Consider the following 11,202-nt stretch of genomic DNA (forward strand, 5'->3'; position numbering starts at 1 on the left):
AAGCGCGCGGGAGCGGCAGAGGAAGGGGATAATAAAGAGGAGGAAGGGTAGCCGACAGGCAAGGGGAACGAGGGAAAAAGAGAGTGGCGAAATGCCGTAGTTCCACCCTGGTAAGAAACAAAGAACAGAAAATTGATCGTTTGTTAAGTTTTATGTTTCTACGAGCAAGCGGCGAGGCTCGTCCATCCGTCCGTTCCCTCTCTCGTTCTTTCTCCTCCAACTGCATCTCTTTCTCTCTCCTCCCCTTTTATTTCTCGAGCCTTGTCCTTCGTATAGTCGATGAATTTCTCTCTCTCCATCTCTCTCTCTCTCTCTCTCTCTCTCTCGTCGCGGCGTACAATAAGACGAATTGAGGAAATTCTACGCGGCGCGCTATGGGAAAAGAACCACGGGGCACGCAGAAAAACGCAAAAGGGAAGAGAAAAGGATAGAAGGAGGAGAGAGAAGCAGGTACGGAGCTGGCAGGAAGGGCAGAAAAGATATAGGGGAGCGGGAGCGAATGAGAGACACGTGTACGCGAAAAAAGAGCAAGAGCCCGAGTCCGTGGAAACCGGACGGGATTGCATTCGTCGTCTGCTACAGATCGTCCGGGTTTTTTGGCTGGGAATAGAATCCAATTATCAGGAGTCGGATCGTCTCCATCGGGTCGGGCAGAAAGAAAAGAGGAGGATGGGGATGATGGCGATGGTGCTACCCTTACCACAATTCCTCGGGTTTTCGCGTTTCATTTATACATACACACGTACACGCATTCGGGGATACCCGTTACGCGTCAACTTTCGATGATCTCATCACCCCAGCGATCCGATTACGCATCTATAATTATAGTGACGGCAAGATAACGGGCAATCTCTCGTTTGCGGGGAGAGGAGATGTGGATTGTTTTGGACAGTGACCGTAATTCCCATCGATGCGAGCAAGTTATCGAGGTTCCCGAACTGTAATTCGGATGACTGATTCCAATAGTGGGCGTATATAATTTATATATCAGACGAATGTGAAGCACGAATCGTTCCATTGGAAACAATTGAGCATGGTTATGCAACATGGAGCAATTCTATTATTGCAAAACGTAATCTACAAGTAAATGACCTCAGAGAGACATTTATGAGAGATAGAATCTGAAGTATGTCTCTATGGTTTAAGAACGTTATTCACAGAGTACAATCTTATATAAGCTCGTTTTAAATCATATCTTAAGAATCGATCCAATAATCTATATGACTGTACAATATCTTGAGATCGTATTTTTTACGATTACGAATACTGGCCCAAAAATCTGAAAAGAGTTAGCTTTTGATAAGCTCTAATAGTTGCTAACACACTTGTGTTAGCTTGTCTTGAGTTTGTGTCTGTTAATTTTACTAAGTAAAAGAAGAACAATGATGATGTATTATTAAAATCTATATTGGATCTAGAGATATATTATTATTGATTCGGCTTTATTGCTATTGAAACAAATTGTAATTTAACGATTATAAAGTTGGACAAGAATAAGGAGTTCAATTATGTCTCTTTTTTTTTTAAATTTCCATCATAGTCAAAGAATATCGCAAAGAAAAGAATCGTATTAGGGAGCGGGGATACCCTCTACATCAAAGACGTTCTAGAAACGATTGCGATTTGTTAGAAGGGAAATGCTCGGGGGGACACTCAGTTAAGACTCAGGGAATATTCTACTTTTCAAAATTGTAGTCTTTTTGAGACAGAGCCTGTGATATACTACGATACATTTGGCTGAGCAGTATTTTGGAAATAGTTTCGGTAATTTCAAGAAGTGCTCTCTTCTCCGGGGAACATAACAGCCGACTCTAGTGAGTCTATATACATACATATATGTATTATGTATACATATATGATGAAAATGTCATTTTGCGGTGCGCTTGAAATGGAATTCTGAGTAGAAACAGGGGATTTCGAGACGGTGTTGGCAACGCGTGGTTACAATTTAGTCTCTCTCCCCCGCGTAATCAAAAACTGAGTTAGGCATTTCGTCATGATAACCGTGTTTTGACAAGAGACGAAGTCACAAGGACGAAGCTCTAATTAGCGACGACCAAGTTCGTTTCGGTCGCGCACACACGCAAGTACCATGGCTGCCGCGGAGCTTATATCGACTCGATTATTTTAATTGAAAATTGACAAGATAACTCTCGCAATGCAGCGAGGGACTGAGCTCGTTTCGAGCCGGATTCGAGATGAAATATCGAGGAAAATGGCAATTTTATTATATATTTCCCGTAAATCGAATTGTGAAATTCCACTTATCGAGTTTCAGTCATAAATCCAATTTCACGTTACAGCGAAATTCCGGAAATCGAGTTTCCGCGTATCCTGAATCACTCGCGACTAATTTCTCTATTTCGCGATAGAACTTCTTATATCGTCGACTTTCATATCAAGTGTGGTTCTATGCTACAGGTTTCCGATTGCTTATCGTCACGGCGGATCACTAATCAGCTACTAATGTCTATCTTATTATACAGCAATCTAACATGCATGCGTTATCAAGTTATCTATTACGAGGTAATCTTAATAGGCGATTAAATTATTAAAAGATTATATAAACTAATCCTTTTTTTTTGCAAGAAACGCATATCTGAAAAGTATATAACATAGCTTCAATACGATTCAAATATATCATACTAAATAAATATATAAATATATTTATTTAGTATAATATATTTATAATAATTAACTAAATAAATATATTATACACTTTAACAAATATACAACAATTATTAATGATTCTTACATATTCTTTAATATGTTTTATAATATGTTTTAATTTATTAATATGTTTTAATTTATTCTTTAAAAAATATTTGTAAGATTGCATATTTAAAAAATTGTATATAAATTATGTATAAATATTATAACTAATTAATATTTGATGCTCCCAAGTTTTTGAAGAAAATAAACGTGTAGGACGTGAATAATCCAATCGTATAAAACTAAGAGTTAATACGATAGAGAATATAAAAAAAAAAAACGATAGAGATCACTCGTGTCTGCTGATGTTTGATCTCTCCATTTTCAATTCAGCTTGTTTTTCAAATAAGCGTTAACAAGTATAAAAAAAGTTGAAAAAAAAAAGTTAATTTCAAGTGATGACTGTTGCGACTTTTCAAGACATGCACGCAAGATATGAGAAAGCGCGTCATCGACGCCGCGTCATTATCGCGATGATCTCTGCTCTGTTTACCTTGTGTGCTCGTAACGTTTTGCCTTCGCAAGCGAGCGTGACGTCGCAATAGGCCTGCCGTTCGAGCAACTGCGAGAACATAGTCTGCAGGTTGCTGTGATGGTATTTCCATCTTAAGCAGTACTGTTGTGGGAACATGTTGGATGATGAAGATGATGATGATGATGATGCTGAGCCGGTCGTCGTAGCGGGTACGGGTATCGTTGCTGTTGCTATACAGCCTCGTTGTTGAAGCATGCGCGGCTTTGGCGCTGCCGCGAACTCTTCGACCGAGCCGGCCACCGTCGCGTTCGCTTCCGGTTCACCGTACTCTCGTCGCCCACCCTCTCTTCTTCCTGCGCCCCGCCAATGTCTGCAACATCGGAAGAACTCGCGTTAAGAAATCATCTTGGGGACACCTTAATATTAGTTTTCACGAATTTTCAAGAAACGTAAAAAGTGACAAGTCGTTTTGGAATATACACGACCTTCTAAGTATACCGCGCTAAAGTTTACAAAGTTTATCTAGTCTCACCATTTATCTGGTTATCATATAAGTAACACGTAGAAGAAAACAAAATTTCTTTATCAAATATGTTTGCGTTTTGATAAAAATTTGTGGAACAAAATTTATAACCATGAATCGTTATTATCGCTAGGAAAAAATGATGTGGAAGGATATAATAATCGAATAATCTAAATGATTATAGTAATTTATAGCGAAAATTGTTTTGAACTAAATAAGGTATTTCTTGCAAATTTTTAAATGCCGAAAATAATACCGTAAAACCAAATTTCAACAGTACTGCAGGTTTTCGAAATAATTTAATATGTCAAAAACAAACTTTTTGAAATATTTGTTTTTTTTTTTTTAATAGAAAAGATTAACATGAAATTCTGATCAGAAGTCGTGAGTATATCATTTATCTTCTATATTAATGTATGTATTGTTTGCCCTCTAAATTTTATTTTTTAATATCTTACTAATTTTAATATCTTACTTTTTAATTGTGTGTTATAAAGCTGTATTAACCATGTTATGATGAAATAAGTTCAAATACAGAATTTTTCTAAGATAGCGAATTTCCCTCCTATGACGATGAAGTCATATATATTTATAAGTTTGTAGTTATCGCACACAGTGTAATTTATCATGACAACTTCCGCTAAATGTATTATATACATATATATTTGAGTCGGAATAGAGGTTCGTAGCACTACGAACTTCAAAATTCAAGCAGCTATATCTTCATTGCAAACGAAATTTAAATTTATGAGAGGACTTTAAAGCTTAAAAATCTCTACTTAAAAATACTTAACAATCTCTACTTTTGAAAGATTATTATGTTTTTTTAAGTTTCTATGAGTTTGTTTGATCATTTTTATATACAGAAAATTACAAGCTAGACAAAATGAGCAATTTTTCTCTTACTTCTGTTACTAAAAAATTTTTGATTGTATAACGTAAAAGCTTACAATTTTCTCAAAAAATCGTTTTTTAAAAATGTTTCTACGATTTTTACTATTGAGTTATCATGAATTAAATAAAAAAAAAGTATTCTGATTTGATAAACTGTTCACAATTTCGTTGAAATCATCATAATTCAAAACACAGATTTTTTTAAGTTGAAACTATGCTCTATCGGACAATATAATTATCAAATTTTGTTTGAAAACATGTAGATATGACACAAATGAAGTAACTACAAACTTTTGTTCCAATTCAAAGATATTTGAGAGATATTGGCATCTCGAATATTTAAAAAAAAAAAATCAATTAAAAAAAGTTTCAAAAATTATACGATCTGTGTATGTGTATCAATAGTCGCAAATTAGAAATTATAAGTATGACGTCATTATCATAGGCAAAAAACTGTTTCAAAAAAAATCTTGTATATTTAAATCCTTCAACATCCCTGGCGGAAACAAAAATTTACGAAAAAGTACAGAAAAACTGTACAGATTTGAAATAAGATTTTAGAATTCTTAATTTTTCGTAGATATTCGTAGTGGGACGTAGAATAAGGTTTGTTTGTCTTAGAAATTCTTAGTTTTTCATAGATATTCGTAGTGGAACGTAGAGTGGCGTTGTTTGAGAGCGGAGGATTTTTTAGTTTTTCAAACAAGCCACGCCACTTCACGTTCCACTACGAATATCTATAAAAAAGAATTTCTAAGATCTTGTCTTAATCTTTCGTAAAAATTTTTCTGCCAGGGATAACCAAAAAATAAAATATTGAAATAAAAAAAATGCATTTTATTAAAAATAAACAATATATACGTCTGCTTAGCTGACCTCCCCATTAATCAAATCTTAACGAATAAATTATATAATAATGCGCTATTTATGCGATTTCAAAATCCGGAAGAAAAAATTTTTGCGCTTATTTCGTTTAGCTAAAAAAAAATTCTTGTGGAGGGAGCTGAGTAGGCTGTTAATAGGCAGTTAACCCTTACAAGTTAATAATAATCGATTTAAAAAATTAAATACACATTTATGCACTATTTATGCGCTATCATATGCACACAGTCTTAATTTTTGCGCTGCAACCCTTAAGGCACTTTCCTTTTGGAGCGAACAGACATCCCTAAGTCGTTTAAAATTGCAAAATTAAATACTCTGACTATGCAAAATAATTCTATGATTTATACGTTACTATTTTCAAGCATTTTCGATTTTTGCGTTGCAACCCTTAAGGCATTTCCCTCTTAGAGCGAATAATCATATTCACCCCTAAGTTTAAAATTGCAAAATTAAATACTCTGACTATGCAAAATAATTCTCTGATTTATGCGCTACTATTTTCAAATATTTTCGATTTTTGCGCTGCAACGCTTAAGGCACTTCCCTCTTGGAGAAAACAGTCATCCCTAAGTTATTAAAAATGGTAAAATTACACTTATCTAACTATAAAAAATATATGTTCGATTTATGCGCTACTATTTCCAAGGAATTTCGATTTTTGCATTGCAACTCTTGAGGCAGCAACTCTTTGTTCTTGGCGCAAACAGTAATATCCGTATCTAATAAGTCATTAAGAATTGTGAAAATACGTGCTTTAACTGTGTAAAATATATTTTTAATTTATGCGTTATGAAGTCTAAGCAATTGCGATTCTATTAAAAAATCAGAGATGATAATGTAAAAGAGTTTTGAAGAAGATAGAAATGATGATACCTAATATACGTAATATAAAGGTTTTTGAAGAAGTGCCCGAATACACTTAATATTTGAAAAAAAGAATGAAAATACCCATTCGAATACACCTTATTTTTATTCATCAAGAAACAAACTAGAAAATAAGAAAAAAATAAATACTTTTAATAACGTAATTGCTTCGAATACATAGCGTATAAATCGAAAATATACTTTGTATAGTTGAAGCATGTATTTTCACAATTTTTAATGACTTAGATACGAATATTACAGTTTGTTTTGAGAGAGAAGAATTGCAGCGCAAAAATCGAAATTGCTTAAAAATAATAGTGCATAAATCGAACATATATTTCGCATAGTTAGATAGTGTAATTTTGCCATTTGCATTTTCTCCATTTTAAACGATTTAAGAATGAATACGACTGTTTGCTCCAGAGGGAAGTACCTTAAGAAATGCAGCGCAAAAATTAAAATTGTGAATATGACAGCATATAAATAGCAAATAAATCCTGTGTATTTGATTTTCCAAATAAGTTGTTATTAACACGTGGAGGGGGCTAATCGATTACTCAGGCTACTCAGCTCCCCACAAAAAAATTTTTTTATTATATATTATACAAACGAAATGAGCGCAAAAATTTTTTCTTGCGAATTTTGAAAGCGCATAAATAGCGCATTATTATATAATTTATACATTAAGATTTCATTAAGTGGAAGAGCCAGCGAGGCAGACGTACAATATATTCATGATTAATTCCAATTATAATTTCAAGATAATGTTAATCTATGTTAAAATGTGTAAATGTTTTATAAAAAAATATCGCAAAAAAGCTATTTTTTGCACATTAAATCTCAATCATTTTGGAAATTTGCCATATTGGTAAAATTTGGCTTATGGGATCGTTACAGCAAAATCTAAAAGTCTATAAGGAACATCTTGTTTGGTTTAAGTAATTAAAAAAAACATTTTTGTAAACTGGTGTAATGGAACAATCTAAATGTTTTGCATAAATTCGCGCAAACATGAGCTTGCGTTGAAACACGCGCTCGCTGCAGATATAGCCCAACCGGTCATTGTCACACACACCGGTATCGGACTGGCAGGAAGTTTACCGTCACCGAAGGAAGGAAAGAAGCTTCATCGCGTATCGGATAGTATAACCATGCGTGAACGTTTATCGCACTATCGTTCTTTCTTTATTCTTCATTCTGATAGAATGTTTACGCTCAAAGAGCGTATCACTTTTCGTACCGTTACTGATATTCTAATACGGAGAACGCTGAACTTTACAACGAAACTTTTTGCGCTTAACTTAACTTAATGAAAGCACATGTTGTGATTTTCATTCAGTTTAAAGTTTTAATTAGTTTAATTAATGAAATGCAAAATGTTTTAAGTAAAAGTTGTAAAAATTTTAACTCACGGTTTATATAATTTCTAAATAATTTTAGGATTTTTAAACTTTTAATATTATTTAACAGGAAATTTAAAGCAAGATATATAAGAGGCTTTTCTGTTCGTCCTTAATTTTACTTGAAGTTTTTGATATAATCTCATAGATCTTAGAGATCTTGACGGACGATTGCTCGTTTTTACTACTTACTAAGTAAGTCTTCGAACTTCAAATTCACAATTAGACTTGAGGGTTGGTTTGTTCTTCCCTCTGTAATACCCCTGCATAAACAAAGTTCTTGGGGACGATTTTCTCTTATGGACAGCAACTCACCTCACCTGAAATACAAAGAAACAAAGTTTTATTATACATTCGCCGGAGTGACATAATGTCGATTAGCACGCGATCAAGATTGACATGTGATACGACTAGTAGCATGTTCAAATAGAGTTGACAGCGGTATATTAGAGGGCAGTATATTAGATAGCACGATTGGAGCCGAACAAATTAGTTTGCTTCTCGGTTTGCTTTGAATCGCGCGATGATGGAAATAATAGCCGATGCTCGCAAGGGACATTCGCATTAGTCCCGCCAGTCAGTATGGCGTATTAAAATGAGGACTTGAAATTGCTAGGATTTCGGAATCAATTTTCGATGAGATATGAGAAAAGTTGCATTTCATTTATATGTTTCCACAGCAACCGTACGAATTCAATAAAATTATATCAGAGAATTGACACAAAAACCGGTGATTTCAAGAACATTCGAACCCTTTTAATTTTCATTTGCATCGATTATCGTTACCATTCTTTATTTACCATTCGTATGAAAATAATCCCTTTTCGTATCTCTGAAAAGTCACGATTTATTTTATTGTTTGTATATATAGAAACTCGGTTTTGTTTGCTCACGCAATAAATAATTCTCTTGTTAATTAATCCGATGTTATTAAAGCGGACAAACTAGGTACTATAATGTTGTTTTATTTTCATAATTGCCAGTGTCTTTGTAATAATGTTTTGTTAATAATTTTTAATTATTCCATATAATTTTATTGCTATAATTTGAATAAAAATTAAACATGATGCAAAATATTGAAAAAAATTTATTACAATTTAAGATTAGCTCGGGTTTAAATTTCACTAATAGTTATATTATATATGTCTCACATTTCATCTTACAAAGTAATGCTATCAAGTTTCTAAATTCGGAAGAGAGGTGTAAAGAATTTGATCGGCGCAAGCGAGGTAACCGGATGAATCCTTTCTGCCGTGTCAACGTATGTATGTCGATTTACGAGGATAACGGCGCCAGATAACGACGCCCGGCAATTACAGTTAAATCGATTTCTATCCGCGTGGCAGCTTGTCGATCACGCTATACACCGCACGCGCTGTGTTCTCTCCACTCCACTTTTTTGCATGGAGGGATCCGCATTTACTATAATAATACTAACCGGAGAAACTACCCGGCGGCGAGAAACCTTGGCAAATAATTTGCCGAGGAGCTTTCACTGCCGCGTTTTCTACGAGAATTTTCGATAGCTCCTTTTTCCTCCGTTTGATGCAGTGAACTTTCACGGGGGAAGGACGAAAATAAATTCTTTATTCGCGCCAATGCGTCAAAACTAAGGGCCGAACACAGGTTCATAGGAATTGCGAATGCGCAGTCGACTGATTCGAAGTAGAAACGATTCAAGCACGAATGGTTCGGGCTATCCATTCAAAAAAGCAATTGCTTTTCTGTGGTCTGAGAAGACCATTTTTCTCTTTTCTCTTTTCAAAATGCTTAGATTCGCACCAATCTGACGTAGATTTTTCAATTTTCACTGCTTTTCAGATCAAAGATATCTGATTTTTGATCGGATTTCAAGATCGACACGCGCAGTCAAGACAATATAAAAAAAAAGTTCAGAGAAGAAAGGAATAATAAAGATGATCGTTTTCGATGGAAATAAATATCCATACAATATCGATACAATTTCAGAGAATAGCTCATAACTTTGTGGAAAAAATAAGAAGGACCAAAAGTGCCAATTTGTTTTTAAGCCTTGTCATATAAAAATATGATTGCTACTGCATGTGGACATATTCCAGATTTACAAACTTGTACAAATAATTATATTGATAATCTTAAATGTTATTTAAATAAAATATATATATTGGGTTGTCCGGAAAGTTCTTGCCGATTTTTGATAGGTGGCGTAAGAATAGATCTGAATATATCAGAACGATTGAAAATAACATGTGTATCTGTCGTAAAAGACGGTACTTCAGGCATACTTGGAAAAAAATTTGATTGCGATATGTTAATTTTTGTCAGTTTTATACGTCTTTGAATATGGAAGAAAACAAAATGCATTTTAGGCATTTAATACTTTTTTTTTATCGAAAAGGTAAAAATGCCACACAAGCGGCAAACAAGATATGCGCTGTTTATAGCGCTGTAGCTGAAAGAACTGTGCGGAAGTGGTTTGCTAGGTAAAACTAGTGATTTCAACCTTGAAAATCAAGAACGCTCGGGTAAGCCTTCTATCACAGATGAAGATCAGATTAAAACACTGATCGAGAATAACCCATGCTATACGACACGTAAATTAGCAGAAATGTTGAATATGTAAAAATCCACGAGCATTTTGTGAAGCTTGGCTACATAAACCATTTTGATGTATGGATTCCCCACGATTTAACAGAGAAAAATCTGATGGATTGTATTTCTATTTGCGACTCGTTTCTATAAACGCAACGAGGAGACACCATTTTTGAAGCAAGTAGTGATGGGGGATGAAAAATGAATCATTTACAATAACGTTTAGCGAAAAAGAAGAAGAGAAGAGGAAAGCGGAATGAACTACCTTTAGTCACCCCAAAAGCCGGTCTTCATCCAAAGAATGCTCTGTGTCATGCTCTGTGTCTGATGAGATTGGAAAGGGATCCTGTATTATGAGCTTTTACCAAACAACGAGACGATAAATTCAGAGAAGTATTGTTCCCAATTAGATGAATTGAAGACAGCAATTGAACAAAAACGTTCAGAAATAGCGAATTGGAAGGGCGTCGTGTTTCATCAGGACAATGCGCGGCCTCATGTGTCTTTGATAACTCGACAAAAGTTGTTGGAGTTCGATTGGGATGTTCTACCCCATATTCACCAGACCTCGCGCCCTATGATTTCCACCTATTTCGATCATTACAAAATTCTCTTAATGGAAAAAGCTTCAACTCTTTGGTCGAGGTAAAAAAATCACTTAGAAAAGTTTTTCGCTGAAAAACCCGAGAGATTCTGGAAGGACAGAATTTTTAAGTCGTCTGAAAGATGGAGAAAGATTGTAGAACAGAATGGCAACTATATAATTTAATAAATGTATACTAAAATTTAAATTTTCTTTCAATTTTCTTTCAAAATCGGCACGAACTTTCTGGACAACCCAATATATATATATATATATACGCATTTATTATAGTAAT

At 34.4% G+C, this 11,202-nt stretch overlaps 1 protein-coding gene across 2 annotated transcripts in view; it reads right to left on the bottom strand.

The window, feature by feature from the left end:
• The window catches only part of LOC108690063, a 130,522-nt gene that overhangs the window by 25,851 nt on the left and 93,469 nt on the right, over positions 1 to 11,202 (bottom strand). For both annotated transcript variants that reach the window (XM_018197147.1, XM_018197148.1), the window contains exons 2-3: positions 7,946 to 8,073; positions 3,206 to 3,557 (exon numbers count right to left, since the gene is read on the bottom strand). In XM_018197147.1, the coding sequence (XP_018052636.1) occupies positions 3,206 to 3,442 (237 nt within the window). In that variant the 5' untranslated portion in view covers positions 3,443 to 3,557; positions 7,946 to 8,073. The remainder of the gene's footprint in view (positions 1 to 3,205; positions 3,558 to 7,945; positions 8,074 to 11,202) is intronic.

The sequence above is a fragment of the Atta colombica genome, unplaced genomic scaffold (assembly GCF_001594045.1).
Source record: "Atta colombica isolate Treedump-2 unplaced genomic scaffold, Acol1.0 scaffold293, whole genome shotgun sequence".
NCBI lineage: Eukaryota > Metazoa > Arthropoda > Insecta > Hymenoptera > Formicidae > Atta > Atta colombica.